General features: G+C 41.4%; 1 protein-coding gene across 1 annotated transcript in view; it reads right to left on the bottom strand.

Annotated features, from left to right (window-relative positions):
• COG5 (component of oligomeric golgi complex 5) overlaps positions 1 to 15,273 on the bottom strand; it is a 183,345-nt gene that overhangs the window by 18,368 nt on the left and 149,704 nt on the right. The window contains exons 15-18 of the mRNA XM_055711500.1: positions 6,349 to 6,459; positions 4,927 to 4,989; positions 4,029 to 4,132; positions 2,384 to 2,621 (exon numbers count right to left, since the gene is read on the bottom strand). Of these exons, the coding sequence (XP_055567475.1) occupies positions 2,384 to 2,621; positions 4,029 to 4,132; positions 4,927 to 4,989; positions 6,349 to 6,459 (516 nt within the window). The remainder of the gene's footprint in view (positions 1 to 2,383; positions 2,622 to 4,028; positions 4,133 to 4,926; positions 4,990 to 6,348; positions 6,460 to 15,273) is intronic.

Below are 15,273 nucleotides of genomic sequence, written 5' to 3'. Positions count from 1 at the left end.
TGAGGCAGCTGTAACTCTAACTCTGAGTGCCCTGAAAGTAATGTGCACAAACACGTGAGGTACCCAAAATCTGATGCATGGAAGATTATTTGACTTACTGCATGTGTGTTTAGAATAGAACCTCAAATTAACCAAAGCTTCTGGACAGTTTTCTACCCAAATCTTGCTTGCAAATAACACCAAAACACCAAATTAAGCAGGAACATGTAACCCTTTTCGAGCACAGAAAATTCAAAATGACTCTACAAGACAGAGCACAAGTAAAAACAGTTTATAAACAAACGTCCTCCTCCACACACAGTCTTTCCAGGCAGATCCTTTCCTTCGGGTTTGGCTTTAGTCCAACAATGCAGTGCCTTTCTGGGACTGAAAAAACCTCTGCACATAGCATTCATGGCCATTTGGAAAAGTTTATCCTTCCCATCAAGCCAGTGGCCCAACCAAATACCTGGCTCCCTGCTCTCCTCAGCCCAAAGCAGCCGCAACCTCCCCTTCTCTTTGGAAGAATCAAGTCTTTTCCTTGACAAAGCTGTGTGCCACAGGAATGGGAGCACAGAAGTGAAATGAGTCCTGTTCAGGATTACAGCTGCATTTCAGTAAATGTGCCCAGGACTCCTGGTCAGGTCGGAGCAACTACAACCTCCCCAGTGGGGCTACCAGGAGCTGGCATCACTGGCATGTGCCCAAAACCCACCAGGTTTTTGGGAGGGGCAGAGACACCCCAGAAAAAATAGATACAAGGCAGCCTCCATGTTCAAAATGCTTCAGTCTGTTTTCTGTCATCACAAGCAAGAAGATACAGTGTCCGGGCCATTCTGGACACTACAGCCCCCGTGCAGCCTGGGAGACCCCAAGGAGCTCTGTGCAAAGATGCTCAAAGGCACAGTGAGCACTGAGGTGGCTGTATGGGGCTGGCTGGACCCAGAAAGTTCCTGTCTTAAGCCCATTTTTAAACAAGCCAAAAAAATATGGTGTAATGTGAAGATGAGAAAAACACAAGGCAGCACCCAGCCACAGCAACAGTTGAAGGCAGGAGACAAGAACAAACTCAAAACCTATCTTTTTTTCTTCCACAGTACAAAAGAAGAGAAATCAGAACATTCATCTTCACACAGTTGTCCATCCAGGAGTTATACTCAGCACAGTGTGGAAGAACATGCAAATCCCCCTACATTTAAATGAAAACATACCTTCATTTTTCACTTAAAAGGCAGCCAGTGTCAGAATGAGAAAAATGTTTTAAAAAGATAAATGAGTGATATTTTTAGTATCATTATAATAGGTGCTTAGATCAGATGAGATATTTCCTAAATTTATATGACTTACTTTAGTACTGCAGCATAAATTACAAAAATTATATTTCTTCCAGAAGAGGAGTCAAGTGTCCTTTTTTCCCCTCCAGTTTCATGCCATTGTCTTCAAAACAGAGAAGGGAATGGAACCTTCTCACTGAAAGCAACTGAAAGCTTCCCCTTAATGTCTGTGGTTAAAGGCTGATTTGATACTTTTGAGCAATGAATAAAAAAATCTTTACTCAGGAGTATGTAACTCACAGGCAAATGATACAAAGCAGCCACAAGCAGGAGCAGAGATGGCAGTGATTCCTCCCTTGCTGCCTTCTTCTCCCACCTCAGTTACCAGCCAAAAGCAGCACTTGGTATGCAGACAGCTAATTCCCATTTCCACCAGGATAACAATAACTGGGACCCTCAGACCGATCTAGTGGATGCCTGTATTCTTTGGCAAGTTAATAATACGGTGTTACTATTGACAAATTAAATTTGAATACAACAGATAATGCAGGCTGGTAGTGGGTATTAATCATGCAATTTGTTTTGTGTTTTAGTCCAGTGTAAGAGCTAGGTAAAACTGGGAGGCAAGTTAGTCAATCAGGTCATGAAGAGAATCCCACAAGAAAACCGCTCTTCCGTTACCAAAAGGGCAGTTCTTCCACAAGATATTGGTATTTCTTTAGCTTGTCTCCTACAGTGCAAGGCAGCTGAGTTAGCAATTAACTACTGCGGGCACTGTGATATATAAAGCGATTAAGAAAGCGACACGCCATTTCATTAGAAGAGAGAGAAAGAATGAAGTGAATTAATGGTGGCAAATGATGGATGTTCCAAAGAGGTTAGACAAGTGAGATAAAATGTCAATGAATTTAAATGCAACAGTCACTTGACAGGAAGCTATCAGACCCCCCTGAATGTGCCTTACGGTGACAAAGGATCTTCAACTACTTAGCAGATGCATTTCTCAGGATACAGTATCTCATCAGAGGGGATGTTTAGAACTGGAATGCACCAATCTCTACAACCAACTGCTCATACTTTGATAGGGACAAAAGTTAACAGTAAAAAGCATAAATCAGTATAAAGGGTACCTGTGCAAAATCTGCTGCAAGCCGCATCTTCCCACCTTCACCAAGGGGCCTTATTAGACTGGCATTGCGAATGAAAAGTTCAATTGCTCTTTGAGCCATGGCTTCAGTGTTATCAAAGACAAAGTCAAAACACTCAAAATGTCTGAAGTAGTCGCTCATGACTCTTGCTATAAAACCCTGTAGTTCTTTCATGTACAGAGAACAAGGGACATCTGGTTTTCCTGAGCCGGATAATGATCTGAAAAAAAAGAGAGAAAAGAAAAAAGAAATGGGGACAGCTAAATTCATCTTTAAAACACAACCAAAACCCACTGGATTCTTTTTAATTTCTTTCCCCACCCCACGAAGTCACGGCATGGATTTCCATGCGAAGAGACTCATTTCTACTCAAAATAAAAGAGCATGTAGCACTCTCTGAAACTGTAGTCAGAAAGAATCTCTTATCAGCCATTCCCATCCTAACAAGATAAAGGTAATCACCCCAGTCCTACCCAACTTGCAGAGCCTCCACCAGTTTGGAGCCAAAACCTCAAATCCAGCCCCTAAATTTAAATGTCCCAGTTGTTGATTTGAAACTCTAGTAATGGATCAGAAAGTACATGCACATATCGCAGGGTTAGTAGTTTAGCCTATCTCAAACCTGTTCTATGTATACAATTAGCTTCTTAGATTCCTCCAAAACCAGAATTGTAACGTCAATCTAATTATCACAGAAGCAGAACAGAAGCTACAGGGCATAGAAATCCATCACCTTTCTCTTTCTTTGGATCAGTCAGGCAAAAGAGCTTTTCCAGACTCAGGAAGGCTATCTAACAAAACTTAGCCTTTGGCTGGAATCAGTTTATCCACCCAGAGAAGTATTTTTGCTGGTAGTGGCAGAAGAAAGATGGAGAGCATAAAATATTGTTTAAAAAGAAAAGTAAAAAGGAAAACTTCAAACACCTCTGAAAATAAACTATTTTCAGTGAATTTCCAAGGCAGAAAACAGGACATCTGATGATGATATAAGCAATGTCAGAACAGAGAGAACCACCAAAATAACACTCAGGAAGGAAGTCTCAATTATAGATTGGACTCAAGATCTTTGCAGATAAAGAATACTGGAAATTTTAACTAAAATGCTATGGAAAAATAGCATAATACACTAAATCTGAGCTTTCAATAAAAACAATTTTTGAACCATTTCATATTCGATAATACTTTAGAAAGATTTCTGGGTAATTTTGAATCACAGGTTACATACTTTATTTTGAGAAACAAGAATACTGACAGTTCTGAAGACCGTCTCCCCCCAAAAAATAAGTTTTGAAAGGAAAAGGCATTTTTTAAGCACAATAATGGCCTCTGCTTGGCTTTATTTTTCTATTTAAAATGAATTTTATTCAACAGATATGCAAAAAAAAAAAAAAAAACACACCCAAAAACCAGAAACCCCCAAAAAAAGTGAGGAAGACAGATGCTACCTGATCAATTTGTTTCAATAGATAGGTGTGATCCTGCTTTCTGTGTTCACTGACCATAAAGCATTGCCTTTTCCTCAACCAAATGCTCTTGCTCCAAGGACACTGTGGCAATAATAATCTATTATGCATATGCAGGATGTCTTACTAAAGCAATGTTAAACTTAAAAAATATTTCTAGTTACCCAGAAAAATCTTCCTGGTGCATAGTGATGATAATAGCTTCTACTGAATCTCCTACAGAGTTCAGTAACGGTTGAACAGCACTACCCATCAGATCATGGACTGCCTAAAACAGAATAAGAAAAAAAGACAGAAGTAAGGAAACAAAGAAGCATTTGCATTTTGACACCTCAAAAATACCTTGACAAACAGTTCATTTCAACAGTGCTTTCTGCATTAGGAACTGCTAAATAGAAGGTCAAAAACCTAAGATAACACCTCTCCTTAATTGATTTTACCAGTAAAGTACAGAAATAAGGCTGTTTACTACTTCGGTGTAAAGCCTTCCTTCAAAAAGACGCACAACTATCTGGCACTCCCAGTTTGTACACGTACATGTTGTGTGTACACACTCTGTTCAGCCATTCACTCCCCAGACACACAAGCTGCCCTTTGTTCCCCTGCACACAACCTCCCAGATCTGCACCGCAGGAGGGATGTGGATAGCTGTCACCCACAGAGCGCTGCACGGCCATCCACATCACCCCACAGAAAAGCACCATGTAGCATAGAAATTACAATTTTATGTGTGTGGCTAGGGGGTAAGGGGATGATGAAGGATCCAGTTATTGCTGTGTAAATGCTGCAGAGAAAGAAATTTATTTTCACAGTCATATGACATCTGGGTTCCAACCATTACAAGAGTATTCTTGAATACAAATGCTACTCAAGCAGTGATTTGGCACACACAATATATATATAGCTACAGATACAACAAAATATATCTTTCAGAATATTTGTGTACCTTTGACTAACACATACTGGCACAAAATAATACCTAGGAAAATAAGTGCCCATTTTAAGCATAACAAACAAAGCAAAGCTCAGCCCCACCCCTGCAGTACACGGACATTCAATTACCTTTAAGGCAGTTGTGACTGTTTGCTCAGCAGCTGCTGGAAACGAGCTCTGATTGGTAATGACCTAAAAATGTTAAGGTAATTTTTAATCATCAACATTCAACAAATTATTAGAATCCATAGTATTTCATTTCATTTAGAACTATACTAAGTTATCCTTAGTAATGGGTGGTTTACATAGGTACAGATAACTATCAAATGTGTTTTATACAGAAAGACTTTCCAACGCACCAGTATCAGTCCTTTGCTCTCAAATTCCCTATGGACTCTGCTTCTGTCTTGGCAAAGAAATGATTCAGTTGAGTTCAGCTGAAATTTAGCTCAAGGTTTAACGGAATCAGAATAAAAATAAGTGGTGTACCCCCCAACTGCTAAGTATAGAATTTATGGAGAGCTATATAAGCAGCTCTATGGCATATATTTGAAAGAATTGTTCTTTCTCAGTATTGTGACTGCTATAATACTACATGTTAAATAGCTGTTTATATACAGCTACAGTGACATTAGAACTGAAAGTCAAGGAACAATCTGAAGGAATATTCTACTGATTTCCTTACGGTTACGAACATGCTGCACAATAGTATTTTTAAGCCAGATAAGTACTGAACTCAAAGACTGAATCATACCAGATCTCCCTCCAACACTAAGGCACATGAGGTTCATTACTAAATACATCAGAGAAAGCAGACTTAAAAGTTGATCTACCATCTGTTTGCAAATTCCAAACAAATTTTATAGGATTTTTAGTATTTTTTAACATTCTTTAAACATACCCACAGTCAGAATACTCGGGATCTTTTTTCTAATGAGGCTAGGATTTAAACACAATTAACTACAACTTCCAGTATAGCTGTTTGTTTTAATTTACAGAGACTGTGTAACCATTGGCATCACTAAGCCAGTAAACTGGAATTACTCGTAACTGTGCTTAGTCCTGAAAACTCTTCCAGGCCAGACTTTGGTCACAGCCAAAATGCATGGAGGTATCTGTGAGGTGCTGCTTTTCTTGATTTCACCCTTTACCTTCCCCTTTTCAGTCTTCTGAGAAAGGTAGGCTTGGGCTGGGACAGATGCAGACAAGGGCTATCAGGCTGACCAGTACAAAGCCAGAGCTTACTTGGTAAGAAAAAACAGAAAAGAGTTTGTTCAGTTGTTTAGGCTCACAAAACAAGGCTGTGAGATGTGATTATTCTCCATAAACACATCTTTCACTTCTCTTCTAATATTCACAATTTGTCACATAGCAGTGCTTACCAGGGCCAGCCAAGTCCCAGAGTTGTACAAATGCACAGCATGGTGCAGCCCTTAACCCAAAACTGGGCTGTATTTGTCAGAGTTCTCATCAGCTAATGGCAGAATATAGTTACAATACAGCAACAAAGTTGACATTATGGCAAGAAGAGAAATACCAGAGGAAGCCTACCTTCAGAACTGATTGGTGCAGTTTGTACAGCGAGTTAACTACAGCTACATTCCTCCTCTGTCCCTCTGTGAGGGGTCCGATCACCTGGCTGGCATCTCCTTGAGTAGACAGCTGCAGTGATTGCAGAAATGGTTAAAACAGTGGCAACTCTTTAAACGGTGCATCACCACAATTTTCTAGTTAACTTAGACCACAGCAGAAAGCCATAGGTCTTCAGGACCAATGTTCTTCCATTTAACAATTTATCTTGATTCCTATGATTTCCATCTCCAGATAATGCCATGAGAGACTGCTGTCTTGGACAGTGCTCAGACCCAGATCTCTTGGAGATACCTAGTCCCAGCATAACTTCAGCTGTTGTCATCTATGAGTCAGGTGAAGTCACCTACCTGAGGATGCAGTACAAACTAGCACCAGCAGAACTGAAAAAAGTATGTTTTTCTGTATAGCCCCAGTCCTTACTCCTGACAACCATTCAAGCCTCTCCTTAAAGACTCTGTTTCTTCAAATACATGACTTATAGCTTTGGACATATTAGTGGCTTGTAAATAAACAGAAAAACAGAACTGCAAGGACCAAAACTGCTAGTCCTGTCATTAAAAAGAGTTCTATCCATGAATCTTTCAGCAAAAATTAAAAAATCATGTCTTCATATTTAAACTCCACGAAGCATGCATTTTTTATCATCACCACAGAAACCAAAGTTCCAGGGTGATACATAAATAGCAATTAGCTATAGAACAGTCCCATAAGGATACCACAGCATATGTTTATAATTTAAAATAAAATAAATTGTAATTGGGAAACAAACAGAAATATTCTTGTGCACCAAAAGCTGCAGAAATACAAAGAACTGACAAAAGGCTATGTGAATTCTAGAAGTATGTCTAAATATTACAGCAAGAATAGCTATTAATAGAAGGCTATACTGAGATATAATTATCTGACTAGTTATCTATATTTCAGGATACAAAATTATCCTCCAGGAAACTCCAGAAGATGCCTAGCTCCGCAAGTCTCTCAGTAAAAATATATTCAACTCATTGAATAAGTCATCAAGGGACTTTCATGAAGCATGTCTTTAAACACAGTTGTAGGTCCTACAGAAAGCTCCTAAACTAAAACTGAATATACACTAACAATTGTTTAAGAACAGAAGAAACAAATTAACATGTTATGGGAAGCAGTGAATCTTTCCTGGGGAAAGTCTACTCCTGTAGTTCCCATAGCTTCCACTCTGCATAAACACAGACAACATGCAAGCAAAGTCATCTAGTATTTGCCAGCACTACCGATAATGAAGTTTTAGACAAGTTCTTGCAAGCACACAGGAACTCAAACTTATTCACAGCACTATGCTGACAATATCAGTTCATTTCCCTTTCTTCATATCCCAAATAATCCCTTCAAATGTAGGGATTATTTCAGGATAAATAGGCTTCTGAGGCTTTGCGGAGGGAAAAATCTTTTCCAATGTTATCTTCAATTATTTGACATCAGAATGACTAGCTGACAAATATATCATCTCAGCATCTTCCTGCCTTCCTGATGAGAACAGCCACATGGGTTACGTACCTCTGTTTCCTTCCTGATATTTCTATTTGACACACCTGACTCGTATAAAGAATTCTGCTTCTCACACTTACAGCTTTACAAATTAATAACAAAACAGCTGTGCAGAGAAACACCCTGTCCACCCAGCTGACCACCCTCCCAGACCTCAATAACCCTTTTTTCCCCCCACCTTGTTTAAGTACTCTATATTCAGTTGGGAGTTTGGACATTTACAACTATCAAACATAAAAGACCCTAAAGACAACAGTAAAATTTTATATCATAGTCACTTAAATTTCTGTTTCTCAGAGTCTATTGTAAAGGTTTCAAAATTTTTTTTTTCTTAGACATTACGAAATCATTAGATCGTGTCTCTTTTGCTGGTGAAAAAGCTAAACGGGTAAGTACAACCACCAGCAAGTACAAACATAACTCTTCTGCAGCAACAAGCAACTCTCGCCGTCAGCAACAGTGCACCACAGCTTCACAGGCAAAGTCTAAAAATGCCTACAAGCAACCAATCTTCCTAAAAATGTCTACCGTAACAAATTCCCTTAAATTAATCAGTTTGAACGTAGACAGCTAGGTATGTTGATCCCTTGTGTATCTTAAAATAAAATCACTGGTCTAAAACAGAGGCTTGGAAAACTTGACTCTCGTAGCTAGCAGTAGGAACTGGGCAGCCCAGGGCGCCCTGGACTGCTTCTCCTGAAGGAGCGCCATGGGAACACCTGGCACCCACCTGGGTAGGTTTGCCCTACCATCTACAGCTGAAGTCTCAGGCCGTCGTTCCTGTCTCTTGCTGTCACCACAACGACTTCTGTGACCTTGCCTTGAGGCAAGAAGGTTCTGCATGGACTGTCCAACATGGTTCATGTACGTATACTTTGTCACTGGCACGTATCTGGATTTCAGGTAGTTCATCATTATTCTAAAACTCCAATGCCTCAGACTGAATTGTTGACACCTCTAATACCAATGGTAAAATCATGCATCCAGGTAGGAAAATGCCATCACTGTGTCACCAACAAACCATGGACCATTGACTTCAGACACAAACCATCCCGCAATTTATTTTCCATCCTACCAGGTTTTATCAATGATTCACATTCATCACTCTCATTTATACAGCAAGTACTTTTGAAGTTCTGTGCTGGGCACAGTTTATGCATTTAAGCCCAGCAGTAACATAACTCTTCCTCTGTTATCTACCCACCGCGGACTGCACTGTGTAAACAGGTTAAGTCAAATATGTGTGAAGCTAGCCACATCCACTCAGCTGAAAGAAACAGTCCAAGGGCCTTCTTTTTGATGAGGGCACCACAGACAAATCCTGATGTCTTTTTAAGCAGTTAGATTTATCCAGAAATGCAGAAGGTCAGGAGGGTGAATTTCTGCTAAGCAGAAATAGGGAGGACAGAAGGGGTGACTTCATCCCAAATCAGAATCTATTTTGGGAAAGAAACAACTAAAAGACAAAGCATAGCTGAACGACCAAATCCCATGTCCAGGGAACCATCAGTCACCCTGGGAGTTAAGTCGGGCTCCAGTCTTCTAGCTGGTAAGAAGAAAAGAAACCATGCTGAAGTCAGACCTGAATGAGCAGTAACAACAAAGACTGCAACTGCTGCACTTTTCTGTATCTGTTCTTAAGCACAGCAATCGATTTCTTAAGCTCTTCACTTCCGTTGGGTAAACCGTTTCTGCTTTTACCTCAAAGCCTGTCTACTACTTACAGCAATTTCATGGGCACTAGCAAAAGCACAGGCATCCTATTCCCCAGCAAATGGCAGTTCTGCAGTGGGTAACATGTCATGTTGCCCTTTGCCAACATGGGCTACCAGCACATTGGTAACATGAGAAGCTAGTGAGGAAGAGGGGAGCGAGGCAGAGACATCTCCTACCAGCAAATATTAGCCAGGATTTTTGTCTCATGCATCCAGGCACTAGGACAAGGGCTGTGTCTTGCAGTCTCAAGAATGTGAACACGGGCTTCCATCCCACGCAGTATTTCAAGAAAACTCAAAGGGCAGCTGTTAACTAAAATGAGAAAGAAACACTGTAGGTATTCCCTTTCTGATACGTGTGTTAGGACATTCTCTAAGGTAGGAGGCTGAAATTTGCAGGTTCAATCTGCAGCAATAGCTGGAGGAAGCTACCTAGAAGTTTGGTTTTTTTAAATCCCATTGAGAACTAGGTAGTACATTGGGTAGTTTATTTAACCAGAAAGGATACTTGCAGAATCTGATACACAAAAAATGTGTCACGAAGAGGAACAAGCTGACTGAAGGCCACCTGGCTTGCTTCAGCCTGACATAGTGGGGAAACTGTAAGCCATGACTGCCACTGTGCTATCAACAAATTCAGAAGTCCTTCTGGAAAATAGTTTATTTTAGTTTATATACCTCAGTACACTACTGTGGTTACACTGCTTCACCTGCAGGGACTGGAGGTGTCTCGTATTGGGTCCATCAATTGCCCAATGCGGAAAGTTTCAGGAATGATTCGCCTGGCGACATGCAGGAAACCACAAAGTAGAGAATGATATGCAGGAGCAACAGGAGTGAATCGAGCTCTCCCGAGGGGCAGGTGGATGCAGAGTGAGCCAAGAGCTTATAGGTAAAGATTAAGGGGCAGGCCAAGATGGGGGCACTGCTGTGGGTGTTCGCTACAGGCCACCTGATCTGGAAGAGGAAGTCAACCAGTCGCAAGGCTCACGGTCACAGGCCCTGGTTCTCATGGGGGACTTCAACCACCCTGACACCTCCTGGGAAGACAACACAGCCAGGCTCATGCAGCCCAGGAGGTTCCTGCACAGCGCTGATGACAACTTTTTGACGCAGGTGACGGAGGAGCCAACGAAGCGAGGTCTGCTGCTGGCCCTTGGACTCACAAACGAAGAAGGGCTGGCTGGGGATGTGAAGGCTGGGGGCAGCCTCGGCTGCGTGACCACGAGATGGTGGAGTTCAGGATCCTGCGTGGAGGAAGCAGGGCAACATGTAGGATTGCAGCCCTGGACTTCAGGAGAGCTAACTTTGGCCTCCTCAAGGACCTATTTGGAGGAATCCCATGGGTCAGGGACTTACGTAGGGGGATCCAAGAGAGAGTGGGCTAATATTCAAGCATCGCCTTCTCCAAGCTCAAGAGGTGCATCCCCATGAGTAAGAAATTGAGGATAGGGGGCAGGAGGCTTGCATGGATGCACAAGGAGCTTCTAGCAAAACTCAATCAGGAGAAGAAAGTTTACGGGATGTGGAAAAAGGGATGGGCCCCTTGGGAGGAATATAAAAACATTGTCAGAACATGCAGGGAGGCAATGAGGAAGACTAAGGTCCACTTGGAATTGAATCTGGTGAGGTAATTCAAAGACAGCAAGAAGGGATTCTGTAAGTACATCAGCAGGAAAAGGATGATGAGGGAAAACGTGGACCTGCTGCTGAATGAGGTGGGTGCCCTGGTGACAAAGGACACAGAGAAGGCAGTTACCAAATGCCTTCTTTGCTTCAGTCTTTACCCCAAGGCTGGCCCTCAGGTTTCCCACACCTGAGCAAGAGACAAAGTTTAGAGAAAGGAAGACTTTCCCTTGGTCGAAGAGGATCACATTAAGAGATCACTTAATCAAACCTGACACCCACAAATCCACGGGCCCCGATGGGATGCACCCCCAAATGCTGAGGGAGCTGGCAGATGTTGTTGCTAAGCCTCTCTCCATCATCTTTGAAAGGCCATGGAGAACAGGAGAGGTGCCTGAGGACTGGAAGAAAGACAGTGTTACTCCAGTCTTCAAAATGGGCAAGAAAGAGGACCCAGGAAACCACTGGCTGGTCAGTCTCACCTCCATCCCTGGAAAGGTGATGGAACAGCTCACCCTGGAGGTCATCTCTATGTGTGTGGATGCCAGAGAGTTGAGCAGAGAGGAACCCATGAAGTTCCACAAAGGCAAGTGCAAGGTCCTGCACCTGGGGAGGAACAAACCTATGCACCAGTACAGGCTGGGGCTGACCTGCTGGAAGGCAGCTCTGCGGAGAAGGACCTGGGAGCCCTGGTGGGCAGCAAGTTGCCCATGGGCCAGCAGCATGCCCTGGTGGCCAAGGAGGCCAATGGGACCCTGGGGGGCATCGGGAGGAGCGTGGCCAGCAGGTCGAGGGAGGTTCCTCTGCCTCTGTGCTCTGCCTGGTGAGGCTGCACCTGGAGTGCTGTGTCCAGTGCTGGGCTCCCCAGTTCCAGAGAGACAGGGAACTACTGGAGAGGGTCAGCGCGGGGCTGCAAAGAGGATGAGGGAACTGCTGCATCTCCCTTCTGAGGGAAGGCTGAGAGAGCTGGGACTGTTTAGCCCGGAGAAGAGAAGACTGAGAGGGGATCTTACCAATGCGTGCAAATATCTCAAGGTTGAGCGTCAAGAGGACGGGGCCAGGCTCTTTTCAGCAGTGCCCTGTGACAGGACAAGGGGCAACGGGCACAAACTGCAGCACAAGGAGTTCCACCTAAATATGAGGAAAAACTTCTTTACCCTGAGGGTGACCAAACACTGGCACAGGCTGCCCAGAGGCTGTGGAGTCTCCTTGTCTGGACATACTCAAAACCCACCTGCACACAATTCTGTGCAACCCGCTCTGGGTGAAGTTGCTTTAGCAGGGGTTGGACCAGATGATCTCCAGAGGTCCCTTCCAGCTCTGACCATTCTGTGATTATGTGAATAAGCACCTAACTACTGAGTAGTTCATCTAGCCTATTTTAGAGACCCTGCTTTAGGGAGAGAGTAAATGCAGCCTGCACGCACCTATCTCCCCCACTAACTGTGAAGGGAATCTAAAGCAGTACCGCAGATACATACAGATAGCTGCCTAAGTCACGTCAGATGAAATCTTACACTAAAAATGTATTTGCACCCCTTTGCATAGACCTGCTTTGGAAATGTGTCTTGGAAATAACTAGATCAAGTGTTCTGGATTTTACACTTTTCTATGTTTAATACCTAAGAACAGACGTATAATTTGACAGTGTGGATTTGATCTCACATGTTGAGACATGTGCTATGATCAGATTGCTTTGGGTTTAAATCCTTGTTTTCACCATGAAGCAATGAATGTAGAATTTAGATCAGGATGTGGATCAAATCATCCATTCTCCCTTGGGTTACAAAAAAATGCTAATTGAGTTTGTCTTTTTCTTGTAGAAAAGCTCAGACTATCAATGCAATTTTTCCTATAATTCGTTTAGTGTTTCAAAGTGACTAACTTCCTTTCTTTCAACAGGTGTCAGCTCAGAAGAGACACTTTTGTGAGCCTGTTCGCTACCTTTCGCTTCACAGACTAAACACTATGTGACAAAGCTCAGTTTCACAGTAACTAACTAATATCTTGTGTGCATCCTTATTGACAGTTTTGAAAAGCTCCATTTATTTGATTTCTCTACTCTAAAACTGCCTCAGCAAACCCACTCTCTAAAGAGCAGGAAACAGCATCATAATTTAGAAGGAGTACAGAGAAGATCTTCAATCAAAATAAGACAAAAGTAGTGCCTCTCAACAAAGCTTTTGATCTAAGTCTAGGATCACGAGACTAATGTGTTTTGATAGCACAAGTTGAACTCCAATTGTCAAGCTGACATTTTCAAGAATAAATACATTCCTAATAGAGGCAGCTGATGTGGCCATACCTCTGGCAGAAGGCAATCAATCCATCTGGTACTTGGCCTCCTGCCTGATCATAACAACTTGTTATAAAGCACAGGCTCCATTTACACAGTTTCTGAGTCAATAGGGCTTGACCCTGGGATTTCTCCCATAAGCTACAAATAATCAGGATGATTTACTATTAGGTTTAATGTTTTCCATACAGCAGCAGAAGCCTTTTACAATCTTTTTCCATCTAAAAACCACAAAAGTTCACTAGAAACAGTTTGCTACTTTCTGTAACAATACGACACCGTCTAATAGAAAGACATAACGGTCTGAAGTCCACTAGCTATGCCACCTAATATATTAGCTACTTAGAGAATTTGCAGAACGAAGAGACATAATTTAGAGGTTTGAAGTGTAGCATTTGAATGAATGTGTCGGGGCAAATAAGGTCCTTGACTGATGAGGATAAATTAAAATGAACGTCCTGCTTTGAAAAAAAAATCAACTGAAATTTAAGAATAAATCATAAAATAAGAATTTATCTTCTTGGAATGAGTTCTGATTTTTCAAAGGAGAACTATTTCAAGACATGAAGAAAAGAGTAAGCTGTGAGTTCAGGCAATAACTTAAAATGTACACAAAAGAAATCATATTGCACCCTCAGGACATTCTTTTAGTTTCCAGAATATCTTTTTTTTTTTACCCTTCCTCAGAAAAATGAAAATTTTATATTCTAGGAATACAGAAAAGGACCTCTATGGTGAATGCATTCAAAATCTTATAGAAAACACAACTGTTATTTTGGAAAGAAAATATTTGAAGACATTAAGTCCTTGACCAAGAAAAGACCACCAAACACCATGCTCAAAGTACTCATGCTAGAACAGCAGCAATCATCAAACCATTCCCTCAGGGCTATTTCTGTTTTGTTTTGTGGGTTTTTTTTACTTCTTTAATATTTTCAAGAGCAGAAGAAATGGAAGAAAACCAGCAAATGGTCTTTCCGTAACAGAAAAGACAGGATTTATCTCTTAAGTCTTTGAATTATCTAAGAAGAAAAGCACTGTACAAATAATCGAAAGTGAGTAGTGGTTCATGGTCCTTAAATAACGAGATGCTTTAAAACAACTCTGCTATCAGACAGGACCCAAAACCTTTAAGGAAGCTCAAGATAATCTTAAGCCTGAAGCACTTAGAATAATTTCTCAGCTTCCCAAAATTACGTGCCTTGTACTTGGCATTTTTTTCAGACTCAGGTTTATCCAACTAGCCCAAGTCTGAGGAGGATTTCAAGGACCATGTGTGTTGATCCCAGTACCTCTGACTGTAACAGTTTACTGAATTTTTCATGCTTGCCAAATTAATGACTGAATGATTAATCATATTTTTAATGTCAAAAATGTATGTATGAGCTTTGTATTGTCCAAGCCTCGTTAAGAGTAGTTCCAAAACTGCAACATTCCATACCACATCAACATATATTTAACCAAATCTATTTCTGAATCACAGAATTTAATTTTGCATGAAATAACTTAGAGCTTACTATAACAAAATACTGTAAGGATTGTGCAAACTTGCTCTTTTTCTACCTGTTAGCAAAATTACATGCTATATCTACAGAAGCCTTTTAACTACTTTCCCAGAAAGATAAAATGAAGTACAGATTACTCTCAGAACCAGCCATTTATGCTTGGATGATTTCTTCTGGAGTTTAGCCAGTATCTCTTAAAAAAAAAAAATAAAAAAAT

The sequence above is a fragment of the Falco cherrug genome, chromosome 5 (genome assembly GCF_023634085.1).
Source record: "Falco cherrug isolate bFalChe1 chromosome 5, bFalChe1.pri, whole genome shotgun sequence".
NCBI lineage: Eukaryota > Metazoa > Chordata > Aves > Falconiformes > Falconidae > Falco > Falco cherrug.
The sequence above is the reverse complement of the archived record's forward strand: the minus strand, read 5'-3'. Positions and strand labels throughout refer to the sequence as shown.